Below are 19,571 nucleotides of genomic sequence, written 5' to 3'. Positions count from 1 at the left end.
GAAATTAGCCTCGTGAATTTCTTTTGAACTGCTTTCAAAGCCAGTATGTCTTTTATGTGCACAATATTTCAGGTGTAGCCTCACCAATACCCTGTGCAATTGTATATTTCCCCATTTCTTAACTCCAACCCTGTTTCAATAAAGGCAAATATGCCATTTGTCTTCCTAACCACTTGTTTACCTGCATGCTAATTTTTTGCGATATGTGCATAAGAGCACCTAGATCCCTCTGTACTTCACTCATCTTTCTTCACTTAGACAATAATCTGCCCTTAGATTCCTCTTACCTCACACTTTACTGCATTAAACTCTATTTGCCAAGTCATTGCCACTCACATAACCTATCTATCTTGTGGCTGAGTCTGAATACCCACATTGCAACATGCACTCCCATCAATTTTCATGTCATCGGCAAACTTGAATACCTTACACTCAACCCCTCCTCCAGGTCATTACAAGTCATAAATAATTGGGGGCTAAGAACTGATCCTTGGGTTACTGCTCTTGTTACATTCTTTGAGCCTGAAAAAGAGTGTCTTCCACACGATGACCAATCTTCAGTCCTGGCTAACACACTTCCCTTAATACAGTTGCACCAGCCTTTCATGTGGCAGCTTGTTAAATGCCTTCTGAAAATCCAAATACTGTTCATCTACAGGTTCTGCTCTATTGACTCTTGCTTGTTACATCTAGAAAATATGTCAAACATGATTTACCTTCCATAAAGCTAATGTTGACTTGCTGGAATATAAGGAGATTTATATACTAGCAAGTGGTCTCAAGTTAATCTACAAAAGTCTTCTGTTTCTCTGTTTATTACTTACCAAGGACAGGATCCATTTGGTGTCTACTAGTTTCTTTTTTCCCAGATCCTGCTGCTGAGATGCCAGTCAAATGAAATGAGTTGGTACTGCCATTCATTGACTGAGGATTAGGCACAATAGGCACTGCAGTGGTTTGCTTAGGTATAGACTTGACTATTGCCAGGAACAGCTGCACATCATTGTATGAAAGTCTGATATCAAGACTAGAGAATTGAATCTGAAGCACAAGAACAAAATATGTTTAAGATTAGGACAGATGTGAATGACCTTCTGTGCTGTATCTGTCTATAATTCTATTCTGTGTTATTCAAGCTACTTTCTACTTTTGAACTAGAAATAAAAGCCTAGAGTGAAAAAATGTCAGTAATATCTCTTAAATTCTTCACTCTCAATTTTGAGATATCACTAATATTCCAATTACCTTCGGGTTAAAAACCTAAGAGCAAAGCCTGCCTCACACCCACCTTCTTAAGACACATCCTGAGATTTTACTGATTTGCCAACAAACTATAGCACATGATCTATTTCAGACCATCTGGCTTTGGCTTATCACTTAGGCTGATATTCAATGAAATTTACTGTCTTTTTTTTAATCCTTTAACAAAGGCAGGGAAACACTATTAAAAGGTGGCATTATACCAGCTTCCAGATGGCAAGGAATAGACTCCCACTGCAAAAGTCTCTCTCTCCACTTGTACGGAAGATGCTGGTCTCCATCTTGGAATTAGGCAGTGGTATGAACTCAACGATCAGGATTTGGTAACGTGATGCTCACAGATTGTGCACTTGTCCTTTTTTGGGATATAAACTGACTGTTTATATCCCAAAGAATGAACATTATAGAATGAACATTATATTGCCCACTGGGAAACTGTAGTCCTATTGAACCATTAACATCCAAATACATGTGAAGGGCAGAAATTCCTATCAGAACCACTATTCAGCAGTTGGAATGGCCACAAGGTCCCAATTTCAGTGCATGCACTTTCAAACTCACATTTTATGCACTAAACTAATGTGAATAGTTGAGGTATCTATTTTTGATCTTTGATGCTACATGGGTCTATTCATTCCAGTTTAATATCTGTAAGTGCTTCATCCAGGTAAATAAGTACATAAGGTAGTTTTGCAATGGAAATAAGAAAAGTTCCAAGTGTTTTGATTTGTGTAAGGATAGCATATCATTTTGAGCACTTTGCTTCTCCTTTCTTCTATCTAACTTCACCCACCTCCACAAATTTTCTCTCTCCTTTCCTACCTAGAGACCTTCAGCATCCATTTCATAAACTTTGGCTGCCCTCCAGTACCTCAGTCAAGTGACCATTCTTCACTTGCAAACCTAGACAGAGCTGCACACAGCATGCCTTCACTGTGATAATTCCCCTGAGAATAACCCCATCTTGTCTTAATCTTTAAACACTGAACAAATCTGTAAGTGATTATAATGCATAGCATAAAACATCCAAAACCCAACTCCTCCTACTTTCTTCAATCTGCTCTCCACCCTCAGCTACAAGTAGCAGCACACACTTGCTTTGAACCTACAAGACTGCAGTAGTTTTATGACGAGGGCTTCAGCTTTTGGTGTGCCACACCAATTTCTTATGCCAGTCAGGGAAAATTAAAACTTTTTTAGAATGAGAATTGCACTATGCAGGCCTTCATTTACTGCTGATCATCAAATCCAAGCTTCAAATTTATTTTAGCATTGATGTAAAATTATATTCAGTCATTGTTCTATGAAATGGATTTTATAAGTTAATGCTCTTGATGCAGAGCTTCATGTCACAGTGGTACTCATTGGAAATTAGTCAAGGAGGGTAGCAGCTGATTAGATTTGTGAGACAAAAGTTCATACATTCTTACTCTTTATTCCAAATTCTTGATTTATGTTCCGTCGAGGAGCACTAAATATGTTATACAGTATCTGTGTTTGTCCCTATTGGATTACCACTCTGTGCATTGATCAGAATGTTAAACGTTTGAGGTTGAAAACTTTTGGATCTCTGCTTGTTTTAGAAACTCTTCTTTTCAAAGTCAAAAGCCCTTTTCTCCTCCCTAGTGATTTATGATTAATATAGCAATAACTTACATCTGGAAATCCTTTACGACTTTGTTTTGACTTCCTCTGTTTCTCTGTTCTACAACCCATAAACTCCACTGTCTGACTGCATCAAGGTGATTTACAAATTATGACTGTTGCTTAGAAGACCAAATGAAGCAAGCAGGGAAAAGAAAGTAGCAATTTTCTCCATGATTCTTAATGTTATGCCCTGTATAATAAGGTCTGGAAACTGCAGTAGTGTCAGGATGAGAGAAGGATCAGCAAAGTAACTCAGTCAAATTATCACTGGTGGTTTGCCATTTTCCCTGCAATCAGTATTTCAATCTCATTTTTCTTGTTTTCTTGTTTTCTTGTAAAGCATATTCATTGCAACACAAGACATAGAACTTTAATGTTAAATGTGCAGTCATTTACATAAGTAATCTGATAATCAACCCTTTAAAGAAGAATCTGTTCAATCACTAGATTGTAAGTAGCTGCTATTCCAAGTAAAGCTCTTTCCTTGATTTTCTCCCTACTCTTCACTAAACCCAAACATATTGATGAATGACTTTAAAGATGAGAGCTATCTTCAGTATCATGCTGGAAAAATACCCATTCCTCTTGCAGAATCTGAACAATTAAGACAGAAAATGCTCAAATCATTCAGCAGGTCAGGCAGCATCCATGGAAAGAGAAAAGTTTCCAGCATTTTTATTTTCATTTCAGATTTACAGCATCTGCAGCTTTTTTTTTATTTTCATCTACCCTAAAAGTTTATGTGCCAAACAATTTGAAAGGTATAAGAGCCAAGTCTAATCCACAACAGGACCTTATACACAGTAATTAAAAAAGAGAACAGAGACTTATTTTTTTCTCCTTCGTAATGGAAATGCTAATCCAATTGTAGCACTCCAAAGTGCTGCTCCGCTGAGAACAATTAACATCACAGATTGACAATCCAAATTCTCAGAAATTATCTGTTAAAATGGTACCTCAAGTACTGGTGGGAAATCCTCGCTTCCAAAGGCATCCAGCAGACCTGAGCTCCTTTGGTAGGTAGGGTTTCCAATTAATTCTATTTGCACATTTACAGGATCAATAATGGACAGAGCAGTCTCTTGCTCATTTCCAAGTCGGCACGAAAATACCTGTATATAGGGTAAAATAGCAAATAGATTTAGAACCATAATCTAGAGCAAAAATGAGAAATTTAACCTAGCCAGTGTTTATTGCAGTTTCAGAAGTGAAAATGGAAAATATAATTGCAATTTACTTTAAAAAGTGCTGCAGTACATAGTTGGCAACTGACGGCTCAAATGCCCGATTTCAGTTACATCAGTGAGAAAGTAGCACTGGGAGAAAAGTATCCCCATGAGGAATGGAAAGTCACATTACAACCAGAGCAATATTCCTCAACTCCAATCCAGAGGGGCCGAGTTGAATTGAAGTCAACTTTTATATTTGATTTCCTCAATTTCTAAGTGACTGCACTTGTGTGTTTTGATCCCAAGGTAAACTTTAAATAGAAATAAATAATCTAATGCCAAATTAAAACTTCGTTCGCTTGTGGTATTAATCTTTTTTTAAATGGGAGTATGATCAGAAAGCTACTTTGCTTACACACCGCATAAAATGTCTCATTGCACTATAATACAAAATTAAATTATCTTTAACTTACAAAACAAGTTCATTTTCTTTATATGACACTGCAACAGTTTCTTACCTCAATTCCTCCAAGACTGCCGGAGAACGGTCGATCGACAAGTCGTGGCTTATAGGTGAGCACAGTCGTTGCCTTCAGAATGACTGCATTTGTATCATGGCATGACATGTCCTCAACCACAACAAACTCAGTACCTATGAAAAGGATTAATGTTGGTTCTTTAAATCAATCCAGGTTGGGATTGGAGGCAGAAATGATATTTAACCCTTAAATTACCAGTTGAAAAAGCAATCCCTTTCGTCAGGAATAACTCAAATGAATATTACTTTATTTGGGTACGGCTCATTTAATTTTAAACAGTTCCTGTGAGGTTTTAAGTGATATAGGTTGCTTCAAGGGTATTTAAATGATAATCACATATTGCGGTACTATATTGGTGGCCTACAAGTTACTAAATTTATCAAGTCAAATACACCACTTGCCTTAATCAAATTTGATCTATTCTGGTATTGTAAGCAACAGGCTATTGAAGTCAATAGGTGGCACTTTGCACGTCGGGATACCGTTGATGGATTCAACGTACAAAAAGTTATGTAAAAGCAGAAATAACCTCTTCTACAACTGACAACTAAAATTATTGTTTTTCAATAGAGAAATGCCCAGCAATGTATAGCTTACCCCACCACATTATTTTCCATACATGAACATGTCAACTCTTGCTGCCCCAAGATTTTGTGATTGCTTGTGGGCATCACCACACAAGTGGTCATCCTCCATGTCTGAGCCAAAAAATCAATGTGAATAAACCACTTGAAAGCAGTGAACCCCATTTATTCATTAACACAACATTCATGCACAGACCAGCAGATACTGCCAGCTGTTCCTCAGGGTGAAAGCTACTGGTAATTTTAACCCTTCCAAGTCCAGATGGATCCATGCCAAATTACAATGCCCCAACTATTGTCCAAACAGCACCAGCTACTTCAGGACAGATTGAATTTCAAACTGTCAGCCCAATGACTAAATAGCTGACAACTACCCCCAATGGAAGTTTAATCCCGGCAGCTATTGGGAAGGAGCTTTTAAGGCAATATAAAATTATACTCCAGGTGCTTTCAAAAGATATTCTCCCATGAAATAGATTTGGAAATTAATAGGCCTATCAAAATTAAATGATTAACTTTTTAAAGATAAATTGCAGTTTTTACCAGTTACATTGATTTTCACTTCCAAGTACTTCTCATTTGGCATTGGCACAGAAGAACGTTTTGTAATGACTCCATACTTCACAGTTTTGGGAACCAAGATTTCGCTCCCAACTTTTCGGTCACGAGCTGGTGAGGCATTTTCTGGCTTTCTTGGGCTGTCAGAAGTTTGCAGGAAATCCCGCACAAGCATCAACCAATCAAATATGACAAAAACACGGAGGTTATTCAGAACCACAGTGAAACTTGAAGCATCTCTGGTTGACCTGGGAAATGAAAAAGAAAAATCTTCCACTGAACTCACAGCTAGGATTCAATTTATCATAAATAGTGGATTATTTCATGGAAAAAAGCTGCATGCTTGACTTCACTCTTTGATGTCAAGCTATTAATTTCCCTCCTGACAGCACTCACTAGAAGAAGAGGTTGAACAGAAGGAAAGATCGAGATATGTTTGCAAGGGCCATGCCATGGCATTCTCAATAGGGCAAATGATGGAAAGTGTATCAAGTAAGGGGAAATAGGTGCCAAGGTGTCACCATCCTTGAAATGGGTTTCAGTTAATGCAGTATTTCAGAATAAAGCCAATAATGTAGATATAACATTTCCAGAGTACTCTATATTCCCTAGGATTTTTCAACTGACCTTAACTTGCTTTCTTAAAATGAAAAGCCCATTTAAGATGGGAGGTTCACTATCCTGACTGATGCCCAGAACACAAGTGGGAGGGTCATATCGTTAGGATGTTAATCTGAAGATTTATCCTGTTCCCATGATAGAATATGTCACCAATGTAAATATAATATCCATCATGACTGCGTGTGCAAGCTCTGAGACAAGGATGCAAATTGTACCATGTTGCAAAGTTAACAAAAGTACCAAGGTTTCTCAGTTTCTATAGATTTTCCCATTTGTTTTTTTTGCGTACTTCGCTCTTATTTTCTTTACTAATCACGTGAAAAACATTATTTGGAGTCTAGAAGAATTGAGGGATGATCTAATTGAAACCATACAACATCCTGAGGGGGCATGTATGGTAGAAATCGAGACATTTCCACTTGTGAAAGGATCTTGAACAAGGAGTCAGCGTTACAAGATTAAGGAGTGAAGGAACTGAGGAGCATTGAAACGTCCTCTCTCAATGGGTGACGAATTACTGGAATTCGTTAGCTCACAGGGTTTTGGGGGCGAGATCATTGGGAGTATTTAAAGAGGAAGTAGATACAATTTTTTTTTGAAAGATCAGGGAATTAAGGGCTTTTGGGAAATGACACAGAAGAGATGATGAGGCCTGGGGCAGATCAACCATGACTATATTGGATGGTGGAGCAGGTTTGAGAGGCTGAGTGGCCTACTGCTTTTTTTTTTTACATATTGTCATGTTTCGTATGAAGATGTTAATTTACATAAGGATACTGGTGGCCCTGACAGTAAATTGTCAAAACAACCACTCTTCATTTGAGAGCATGAACAAGCAGCCTATGCTGGATATTCATTCATTGGGAATAGTTGATTCATAATTGAGTCTGATATGCCATTATGAGACATCCACATGCATTTCAGCATGCGTCAATTTCTAACCATAAATACTGAAAACAGCAATTCATTGTAATTCTAAACAGCTATATTGTTCAGCACCTGTAATGTAGCTCCATTTGTAAGGAAGCTTGGTTGCTACCACTCTTTGATGCATCCAAAATGCATCGAAATACATTTGTTTTGATGTCAGGTTTCATTGCTTGTCCAGTGCTTCGTGTGTCATAAGCCATCATTGAGTGAGAGACCAGATTTACAGACTTCGTTGCATTTGAAAAACTCTCGTAAAGTAGCTTTGACTTTTTGAAATCGAACCTGAAAAATAGATAGTTAACTTCATACAAAAACACAGCAAAAACTATTTCACAGTACATCTTCCACAGATTTATACAGAGAATATTGACATATTAAGAACCGTACACTAAATCATAGTGTAATGAAGGAAGCTATTGGTTCATTGATTTCACGATAGCTTGGTGCAAGAGCTCGTCACATTTCTCCACCCTCTCCCCACAGCCACATTTTCCAGTTTCCCTTCAGAACACCATGATTGCATCTGCTTCTATTGCCTCTTCTGGAAGTGCATTCCAAATTATTCAGATTGAAATAGTTTTCTTCTGTATGAATCTTCAGTTTGGAACAGCTTTCATATCTTTGTTAGATGTTATATAAATTCCTATGTCCAGAACTATCATGAAAACTGCCTCAGTAAACTTTCTATCATGATACCCTCTTTCCTGTGGTGAAGCTGAAACCCCTCAGTTTTGCTTCACAATTCCTCCTTCTGGTGGGAAAATCCTCTGCTACAACAAATTGCTTTTTTTATCTCCCAAAGTACTTGGACATCGTACAACTTTTAAAACACATGTTAATTTGGCATGTATGCTTTGATTCAATCATCTGACTTCTTTCTCCTTGACTGGAAGGCTATAATTGATCTGGGTTTTCCATGTGCAACAGCAAGGGATTAATTTCAGTGTACTAATTTCATACATTTTGAGTGCTCATAATCACAGTAACCTCGCAATAAGGCAGAAGCATAATACAAAGCAGCAGAGGTTCTCAAGAGCTGTTCTTCTGTAAATTGCCTGAGCCAATGAGCACAAAATAAGATGTGTGACAGGAGAGTTGTACACATGGAAACAGCAGTAAATACCTTGCTAGTGAACTACTGCTTTTGTTCTTGCCCTTTGACTCTAGGAGCTCCAAGCTAACATTCATCATATCGATGAGAAACGACATGTTCGTGTAAACTTCTCCACTGAGAACTGTCTGAGAAAACCAGAAGAAAATTGAAATAAACCAAATGCCTGAAAAGAAAATATTGGAAACCTTGCAACAAGACACAAGCTGAATGGCACCTAAATGGCTTCATTACGTTTTTGTATATACATTTAAAAAAAATTGGCTAACAAATTGCTGAACATCTGAGGCCTGAGTGTACAAGCCAAGCAAATAAACAACAGTAAGTGACTGAGTACACTGGGATTGGGGTGGAAACTAGAATAAGTGAATTAAAAGTGCAATGAAATATGGAAACATTTTATTAAAAGGGGGAGGGAGAGCAAGTGAGAGTGTGGAGGGCAAAGCGGACAAGAGAGCACAGGGAGATGGGGCAAGAAGTGAGGAGCCAAGGATCCTGAATGTTATCTTGCAAGAAAAGAATTCATTTCCGCCTTTGTTTTGTCCACTTCCTATCCTGAATATTTCTGGATCCTGTTATTTATACTTACATGTATGCTGGGGTCCTGTAAATCAAACGGCCTCATGAACTCTTCAATAGGCTCCCCTAAATTGTTCTGTATTAATCCACGGATTAACTTGTATTTACTAAGATCCAGAGAGCAATGGACTGATGACAGACTACCATGGATAGCCATATCAGGGACTGTGTGGCTGATCTCCCTAAATCAACAAAAGGATAATTACAAGAAGGGGCAGTGCAGCTGGTGTAAAATGTCATTTTGAGCATCTCCACAGTTAGTTGTTTAGCTCATAAACAGAAAAATGTGTGGTTCAAGTTATTTTACCTCGAGTCCACGTAAAACTTCCCCTCATAGATCTTTTACCCAACCACTCCATCTGTTGTGATGGACAAGTGACATTCAAAAAAAACTTGTCAATCAAAACTTCAGAAAATGAAAATACCTTGCACAGAATCAGAATATTTCTGTCCCCCTTATCACCTCAAAACCCTTTCATTGTTCAGCTTTCACTCCGTAATTATCTCTGTTCCTCTTTAAAGGTGTTAAATGCATACACTGTATGCTCCAATAGCTTCTTCAATACTTCCATTTGCAACACGGAGCTGATGCCAATTATTTTTTTCCCACCACTTTGAACTAAACTTTCCCAATTTTTTAAAAGCAGACTGTAAATATAATCATTGTTACATAGTGTCTGCACAACTGCTTTCACAGAGAACCCCCTTAGTAGCAATATATTACACAAACACAGCAGCATAATGTGCACATTAACCCATGTGGTCTCATTCCATCAGAGATATACCTTTTGTTGTACCCATCCATCTCCCACCTTCTCTGCTGATGAAAAGCAACAGGTTTTCTCCCTTTTCCAGCTTTGGTGAAGGGTCTCAGACCTGAAATGTTAATTCAGTTTCTCTTGCCACAGGTGCTACCTGAAATGCTTAATGTTTCCAGCACCTGCAATTTTTTGCATTTTCATTTACTAAATATATAACATTTTAATAAAGTAACGGTGGCTATGAGATTGTCACTGGTGTTATGAACAAACTGAAATTACAAAGTCAAGCGATGATGAGTGCGACCATTCATCCAAACCAACCTAACTTTTCATAACTATGAAAAAAGTCAGTCATTATTACACTGAATTTGATAAGGTTAAAAAGTACTGTAATGAAACTTTGCAAGATTATTAAGAACTATTGCACTAAATGGTGACATAATGTCTCTAAGCATCAAGAGCGATAAGGTGATAAGTTACATCAACTTGAAAGTAATTTAATGGGAGGCCACAGTAACTCTTCACATGGAGAATGGTTACAATGAGAATGGCATATTCCTTCAAAACTTTTAAATAGAATTGCAATGATAGGTAGAAAAAGGAGAAAGCAGGATATGACAAGAAACAGAAGTTCTTGGAGACAAATTCTCATTTGTGGTGTAACATTCTGCAACTCAAATAATCAGTGCCTAATCATCTCCAAAATTATATCATGGAGACACAAGAAACTGCAGATGCTGGAAATCTGGAGCAACACACAAAAGAGCTGGAGGAACTCAATGGGTCAGGCAGCATCTCTGGAAGGAAATGGACAGTTGATATTTCGGGTCAAGACCCTTCATCAGGACTCTCAACCCAAAATGTTGACTGTCCATTTCCCTCCACAGATGCTGCCTGACCCGCTGAGTTCCTCCAGCTCCTTTGTGTCTTGCTCAAGATCACACGATCTTTTGTTTTTGAGTCACTCCCTGGATCTCTCCAGATATCAATCACAAATGGCATGAGGAAATGCTTCTGGATATTCATCTTCATTTTGCCTTTACCTAGCATTTTTGTCATGTAAACTACTTGTGGCTTAATTTATAGTTGTGCTCAGGATTAACCTTCTCTAGTCAATAAAAAAATCCTATATTCCTCCAATAACACGTCTGCCATTTATAACCTAGTTGTCATTTTTCTTCATAGAATCAGTTTTCTAAGTGAATGAAATTCACACAAGAAACTGGCACATTGAAATAGGATTAAAGAACGGTGAAATTTTCTTATAAGGTGGTAACAAGAGAGCAAATAAACCAAGTAGCATGTATTAAAAAAAAGAGACTCTCCATATTACATTGATCTCATTAAGCAGGGAAGAACAAACACTTACTTATCCAGGTTCCTTTCAACTTGCAGCTTCAGACAGCATGGTTCTTTCAGCAGATTTCCATCAAGATGTCTGACAAGATAAGATGGAAAAAGCAGGTCTGATCCACAGTTCTCAGGCCTTCCAGCACGGTCCCTGGGGTGTCTCTCTGCAGTGAAGATGTCCATGTCTTGTAGGTCAACCACAATGCAGTCCAGCAGGCAGATATGTTCCTCTATAAAAGGGAAGGAATTCCATTAAAGTCTCAAAAATATTTCAATTTTGTTCACCAAATAACAGAAGAAAATTCCTCAAAAGACTTTTTTCTTTGCAAATGATATTTAAGTTTATCATCCAGACCTTTTGCATATCTATGTTATTTCTAGTCAGCTTTCCAAGATTAAGCCATTTCCCGTCATAATTTTTTTGGAACTTGTTTTATTACCCTCGGACTCCTTTAGCTCCACAATCTGTGGTTGTTCATGCTGTCCTTCCTGTGTTTTCCGTTTTGCACCTGGTTCAGATTCACTATGTGGCTTGTTAAGATGAACTTTATTAGAGCAGCTGGCACCAGAGCTAAGCTTGTCTGGTCTACAAGGAATGGTTGGAGGATTTGCTGCAGTGGTCATTGTTATCTTCTGATTATATATTTCTTCAGATTGGTAGGAATTCTCAGGATCCTGGCGTAAAAGAACCAAAGGTTTAAGGAAGCAGCAACAAAGCTAAGATGAAATCTAAAAACACAGTCTCACAGAATGTTTAAAACATGTAAACTATCCAAAAAAAACTTTAGAACAATTATAATGCAAATTAATTGCTGACCGAACAGTTTGGCATCATTGCAGCAAATTTGGATTCCCTCCCATTATCGGTCATGTTAGTAGTATCAACTATATCCTAGTATCTGCCATAAGCAGAGGTGGGAGACTCAATTGCTACCTGAGCAAAATCAAAAGTCTCCTGAGTGGAGATAACCATACATTTGAAACCACACGGAACACTTATCAACTCAAACAGATAATGCCTAGGGCCATGGATATTGAAGAACCCAGAAAGATAAAGAATTTAAATGCTCATAAAATTATTAAGCATTTAATTCTTCTGCACTGATTGGTTACAATGCACCAGGAAGTTCAGTTGGACAAACTCATTCAGCATCCAACCTTGCAAAGCTGGAAATGCAAAATGGAAAGAGAGGATTATTGGATTACATATTTTAAACTTCAGGTGTGTTTATTAAAGAAAAAGATTTACCTACTTATATAGCAACAAATGCAGATCACTCCCAACGTAAACAATGCAAACTTACATTTTTATACGGAGACACAAGAGACTGCAGATACTGCAATCTGGAGCAAAAAAGATGCTGGAGGAACTCAGCGGGTCAGGCAGCATCTGTGGAGGGACAGAGGAAGGACACGTGGCTGTGGTAGCGAGTTAAGGTGAGAGTATGGTTGAATAGCAGGAGAGCAGCAGAAATCACAGATGTACGGTCTCGACCCAAAAGGTTGACTGTCCATTTCCCTCCACAGATAATGCCTGACCCACTTGGGTTCCTTCAGCATCTTTTTGCTTACAGTTTTATACATCTGGTCATCTCTTTCCAGGTAGACCTAAAGCAAATAGCACTTTGTAACCTTCTGGAATGAAGGTTGAATCCTCCAACTTCAGGTAATCTGCTCTCTCATCGTTTCCTATTATCATGCTCATGTCCCTTTCTTAAAGGGACTCATGTTTCTTTTAGATGCCTTGTTAATGGTCAGTACCTGATCACCTGATGTCTTGCACTGCACTCCTCCCCACCTCCCTTCACCCTCTCCCTCCGCAAACTCTGCTTTGTAAACTGTAAACCCTTCACTCTTCCCCCAGTACTGAGGAAGGGCTTCTGACAGGTTTCTCTTTCCACGGAAGCTGCTTGACTGCCGAGTTCTTTCAGCATTTCCGTTTTTGTTGGAAATTTTAAAACAGAAAAATGTTGGAAGTACTCAGAAGATTGAGTCAAGTATGTCCAGCACTTCCAATTTTTAATTCTTTCTAGGTAGAGCTATATTTTCACTTCTGTGCTGTTGTAAAAGTGGCAGCAGAATGACATAGCAACTTAACCCAAGATGTTATGGCCCGAGGATAGTTCACAATGTTTCGCACCTATATGTTAACTTAAGTTTTTAAGTATCCAGAGATTCTTTGCACATTTTTAAAATTGTAGGCTAACTTATTTAAACGTAGTCACCATATGGATATCCCAACCAGCACTTTCAAAATGTGCAGAGGTTTCTCTTGGCTGTGATAGCTGCATTTGCAGGTAGATAAAATGAGCAAAGTTTTACTGTGGCAACAATGCTGTCTGAGGTTGGCAGTGAGTGACTGCAGAAGCACATTTTTGCAGTTTTATTTACTGAATGAATGTTACTGGTAATTTTGCCTAGATTGTGGATATATGAATTTTAAGAAACATGAGTAAGAGTATAGAGTTAAGACTAGTTACATGATAAAGATGAAACATTTGAATCAAATTGGAAAATGATAAATTGTTAAAACCAAAAGGTGGAATTTAGAGGAAGTTAGGAGAGAGCATGATTATTGGTAATCTTGCTATTCATAGTCCACTACCCTGCTAACTCTGTCAGCCACTATTTGTGCAGGGTGGTGAGGTGAGCACAGCACCCATTACACAAACCCCTTGCACGAACCACTGCTCCAGGATTTAAAAAAAGCATTGTGCTGCAGACACATCCTTCCCGTTTTAATTTGGTGATAAGAGTGCACAATAACCTTCCAAAATTACTGCGGTTATGGCAACATGGTGCTTCACTAGTTAATAGATTTTGAATATGATACTGTTCCAAGTTTCAGACAATTCATTCTGAGAATGCAAAATAATGTATTTTGCCTTTTCTTTACATTTAAGAATAGCTGGGTTTCATGTGATTGTGGTGATTACAGGTATTAGTGCATTTCTGTAGCCAGTGGAATTCTTCAGCAGATTAACGTGAATTTATTTTTAAACCATGACACTGCTTCTAATTGGTAGTGAATTGATGGTATGTCCATGAGCTCATTCAGTTGCAGTAAAACTATAATCCTATCACAGGCCAGTCAAATATACTGACAAAATTATATCATGGCATTATGTTCTCTCAGCAGAGAGCTGGGTTATATTGGGCTATCTGTTGTCACTTCAGCATTCAATGAATGGAAAATAAAAGAACGGCAAGATGAATCAAACAAACAAATTTATATTCCAAGTCTTGAGTAGCTTCCTTGAACTGTGACTTTAAAGCACTTATTAGATCACTTTAAAAAAGAAAGGTAAAGAAAATTCAAGTGAGCTGGTAAGTTTATTAAATAAAAAGGATAAAAAATACCAGGCTTTTCTTCCCCTTTAGAAAAGTCAGTGTTCCAGCTGTTAGGAGAGAGATATTCTAAGCTGGTATTTATGTACAGATTTAAAAATAAACACATCATGAGGAAAACAGTATGAAGGTAAATTTTCATCAAGCATTCTTACAATAGCAGTACTTTGAACACCCATCCACTATTGTGCAGCACAATGACTCATGCCTTTAGAGTAACAGGCATTTTCACTGCAATCCAATACAAGTTGAGTCATTCCTTCAGGCAGTTTTAACAAGGCAAAAGTTCCCTGTGCTGCACTGAGTGCTAGTTAATAAATTTGTCATTTATTATTTTTGTCACTTTGCTACTTATTCGTAGAAATGGGAGGTTGGGAAGTGCCTCGGTTAGAGAAACTTTCCACTGACCAAATGACAGCAGAAATAAAATTGTTTTACTTGTGCAAGTAATTCATTATATATATAAAAATGAAATTTAACTAGTTTCAGGATCAACTGGACAGAAGTAATTATGTAATATCCACAAGGTACATATGAGATTCATGTTATAATTCAGATTTATCTGATCAGCTCCAAATCCAATGAACAGAGTATAAAAATACATATTAACATGTGTCAGTGTGGTATGCTTTCTTACACTGGTACAGTATGTATTTGCTTGGCTAATTTTGTGTACCGCAGGGCTTTTTCTGAATCTTTTTCACAAAAGTTAAAGTCTACTGGACGAGAATAGTATATTCAGGGAAACTCTTGTTACAGTGCAATTAATTCCTTTGAAATTAGTTCATCACAACAGTAATTTGTCTTTATATAGCATTTTTAATATTGTAATGCAGGTAACTACATGGTTAGCCAAAGAGGTAGGTACAAACAAGCATCTAAAGAGAGAAAACAGAGATAAGGGGGTGAAGAGATTCAGAGAGCAAATTCAAGAGCTTTGGCAGCTGGAGTCCAGGCCACCAATGATTTAACAATTAAGGTGAAGAGTACAAAGACCAGAATTGGAAGAATGCAGATGTACCTCAAATTATGGGTGAACACAATTTGATGTAAGGTGGTCTGTAGTGAGCAGAATTTTCAATGACTTCAAGTTTATAGAGGGTAGAAAGTTGGGTGTGAGCTAAAACTTCTATATCCAGAAGTAGCAAAGACAGGGATGAGAATTTTAGCAGAAGATATGCTGAGGCAGAATTAAACTGAACACAACAGAGCAATCATTGGCTTGTACATACATTTCAACCAGTGGTATTAGTGCAACATGCAGAAGAAACATGATAATTACAACAATTTCAGGTACACTCAGGAATAATGTTTTCATTTTCATCTAATACCAGGTTAAAATGTATTGTTTATCTAGCCAAATGGTTTACCATGAATTGTGATGTCATTTCTTCCAAATAACAGTCATTGTTGCATAATACCTGATAACTCACTATAATGAATTACCCTAATTTCGCAGAAGTTGAAAGGGGTTGTGCACTATAGTGATCCTCAAGTGTCATTCAGTTCAACATTAAGAACTATAAAGAACACAAAGCAATTTTCATGCTGGTGCCTGGAGGATGAGCATAGTCAGTTCAAACTGAAGCAGAATACCTCTTAAATATGTCACATGCAGGAAACCAGGTCAGCTCAAACTCTCACACACCCTGCTGCAGAAGCACTGGTATTTGAAAGACCTCATGTGTTCATATACAAATCAAAGATGCATAGCTACATCCAGTCCTCACCAAACAACTGGAGGCACAATCATTCATAAAAATGTTGTCATGGATACTCTCTCTCTTTTCTACACATTGGACACCTTTCTCAGATCGATTTCAAACCCAGCATTAAACATGGTGAGAGCATCCTCACGACCCATTCCCTCTCAACACAGATTAGGGTTATCATTTATCAACATGTTTCTTTCTCAAAATTGAGATATAGGCATCCTTCGCTAATCTATTCCATCTCAGCATCAAGAGGTACCCTTATCACTTTGGTCAACCCACTAATTTCCATTGTCAAATCCTAAATCCAGATGCATTGTTAAGGCATGAAAACCAAAATCAGTGTATACCCACCACAGAAGCTTCATACTTAGCTGCAGTTAATAATAAAAAAAATTTGAATAATCCCCAATTATTTGCATTATTATTAGATACCTGGATATCCTTTGGAGTACGCAGATGAGAACAATCTACTAACTATAATCATCTGCTATGGGTGGAAATATTTGGGAGTCACAGTGAAAAGTGCATGAACACACAAGAGGAAACATCACACTACGCATCGCCTCTACAAAAGCATTCAAAGACATGATCTTATCTGTGTACCTCAAATAATGATGGGTCCTTGTATGAATTGACGTGCAAAATTAAATTCTCAGAAAAAGAAAAAAGGGCAAATAAAAATGTTAAATCAACATAAAATCATATATTGTAAAAGAGAAACGTATTTAAAATAATTCAGCCACTTTACACAGCGAATGCAAAAGATAAAATAAATAAATAGTATGCTAGCTTTCTTCACAGGATCACTGCAAAATTTTGCATTTATTCATAGAGCCTCGCAATTTTACTCTTCCTCTGAACCTGGAATTCATAAATGACTTATTCTGCACTACATTAAATTCAAAATTAATGGACTAGCACACATGATATGTTAACATAATCAATTCCACATACAAGTGAAATTTGAAGAGTACATTTTATGCCATGGGTAAGGACATTAGTGCTGGATAATCCAGTCTTTTGAACTCCTGTCAAAGAGGAAATAGTAATTATCCAGACAGCCTCAATCCTGGGTCATGTACAGGATACAAGCTATTATTGTGACAACATGGCCTCCACTTTGGGTCATTCACAGCCCATCAGTCATTACCCGATTGCATAGCTTAAATGCCAACAAACTTGCAATTAGCCTGACAACACAGCCCAGATTCAATGCAGAATCACAAATCATTGTCAGTCTCAAGTCAGCTTTTGGACCACAGTTATTATTCTTCGAAGACAGCTAAAATTCGAGATTAGTTTCATACAACTCATCTGTTATGCTTATAATATCTGAAACCAGGAAAATGCAGCAGATACTCATTATCCTCACAGTATAGCCCTCACCCAGTTCAAGCAGAAACCTAATTATTTTGCCAACACTGCCTCACTCAGTTGAGAAACAAATCTAAATAAATATCTTGCATTTAGTATAGTAAGTAAAAGACGCAAGAGTAACAAGCTAATATATACTTTCCACTTAGTTCTCTTTTTCCCTATCACTAAATGCGTCAAAGGCACAATTCAACAAGCTATCTCATTTACATAGTTGTTCATCATTTATGAGCTGAAATCATAAATAGCAGCAGGCTGTTTTACCATGCAGGGTATCACAAATAAGCCAGCTACTGACTTCACCCAAAGTCAATCTGCCCATAATTTTCAGGAGGTGTAGGAAATCTATAATTTTATTTCTTGCCTGGTCTGAATTGTCAATACCATCAGCAGCACCCTAGCATAGAGTTCCTAACTCAAATCTCAACTTTTAGAAAGGAACCTATCAGACAAATTCCTAATATGGATTTAATCATCTAACAGAGCCCAAATTCAATGCAGAATCACAAATCATTGTTAGCTTTTGTATCACAGCTATTATCCTTATATGACAACTCGAATTTCAGATTAAGTTTATACAACTCAATGGTTGTGCTCCCTCAGCCTTTGCAAGTGAAATATGAAGAAAACCAATTTCAAATTATAAGTTTAGCAACTTGAAATCTCTCATACACAAATCTCATCTTGGTCATGACTCCATCTTACCTCTGCCAATGCTTATTGACAGGTCTCAGCTAATCCCTTCACTCCTCCAATTCTAGATTATGTATTTCCTTTCCCTCCTGCACGACATATTGCTTTGTTGATTATACTTTTCCAAAGTTGTGTTCTATGCTCCTCTTTCTCAGCCTTGAAAGTTCTCAAAATATATACCCGTAACCATGATTTCAGTCATCTTATTTAATGTATTCTTCATTTTCCTCGCTGTAAGGTTCAATTTAAGACTATTATTCAGTGCATGGAATACCAAAATATTGAAGGTTCATCAGAGGGAGCTTGGCAAGTTCAACCTGTAATGATGGTGACCAAAAACTGTTCAGCAGTCTTGTGCATTGTGTCTCATTTTTAAACACTTGGCTCCTTTTAATAAGCTGAGGGATATAGTCTTCCAAATAAACCTATCCAGAATACATGAGGCATAAAACTAAAGGAGAAAAAAACTGCCTAAAAAAATTAGGAGAAAAAGGAAAATGAATGGAATTTTTACCAGCTGTGTGAGAAGGACATGAAGTTTGGAAAATTTTTTCTACCTTGTCTCTCAGCGAGAATGTCCCCGGTGACCTAGCAAACAAGAATTGGTTCTTCACTTTCAGTTTACCAAGGTTTGCCACAATCAGTTGGTTTGACTTGGAGCTTTCTGGAATCAGGACAACTGGAGCACCGGCCTCAATGTCAAGCAGGATCCGAGAGGCTCTCTGTGCCCTATCTCGCACCTAGATTCCCCAAAGCAAATAGGAAGGGAGAAAAAACAATTAGTGACTGCAAAAATAAATGAAAACAAGTTAATTCTAAAATATGGAAACAAAAAAACAGAAAATGCCACAAATATAGATTAGCAAGTGCCTTTGAAGAGGGTTTGCATTCTAAGTATAAGCCTTTATCACAATATTACTAGTTTTAACACTTCTCATGGCAGTTACACATACCGTGCTATCCACTAACACTGATAAAGGTCAGTTTCATACAGAATGTCTTGTACTTTGTCTTGTCTTATTTAGTGGTATTCAAATTACAGGCTGCAGGCAAACATACAATCTGCTAGTAAAATGACTTGATTTCAATTACCCTGATGTAAGACATCTGAATTACACAAGCTAAGAGCTGTACAAAGACTATTCTAACCAATGTGGCTTTTTTGCAGAACCATCTAAATCTTGCTCAAGGACTCTTATTTTTGTCTTGAATCTTTCTTATCTTTACTGGTTCCTCAAGACATATATCTCAGCAAGAAACTCTGTTGCTTTCCTCTATCAACAGGCCATGTTCAAATTGAGAACACCCCCACTTTACTACTTCTTTCTTGAC

General features: G+C 37.5%; 1 protein-coding gene across 1 annotated transcript in view; it reads right to left on the bottom strand.

The window, feature by feature from the left end:
* vps13d (vacuolar protein sorting 13 homolog D) overlaps positions 1 to 19,571 on the bottom strand; it is a 222,585-nt gene that overhangs the window by 137,227 nt on the left and 65,787 nt on the right. The window contains 10 exon segments of the mRNA XM_052039131.1: positions 825 to 1,041; positions 3,864 to 4,019; positions 4,595 to 4,728; positions 5,743 to 6,005; positions 7,378 to 7,590; positions 8,432 to 8,547; positions 9,009 to 9,180; positions 11,129 to 11,339; positions 11,550 to 11,784; positions 18,797 to 18,979. Coding sequence (XP_051895091.1) covers positions 825 to 1,041; positions 3,864 to 4,019; positions 4,595 to 4,728; positions 5,743 to 6,005; positions 7,378 to 7,590; positions 8,432 to 8,547; positions 9,009 to 9,180; positions 11,129 to 11,339; positions 11,550 to 11,784; positions 18,797 to 18,979 — 1,900 coding nt within the window.

This window comes from Pristis pectinata, chromosome 26 (assembly GCF_009764475.1).
Source record: "Pristis pectinata isolate sPriPec2 chromosome 26, sPriPec2.1.pri, whole genome shotgun sequence".
In the NCBI taxonomy this organism is placed as follows: Eukaryota; Metazoa; Chordata; class Chondrichthyes; order Rhinopristiformes; family Pristidae; genus Pristis; species Pristis pectinata.
The sequence above is the reverse complement of the archived record's forward strand: the minus strand, read 5'-3'. Positions and strand labels throughout refer to the sequence as shown.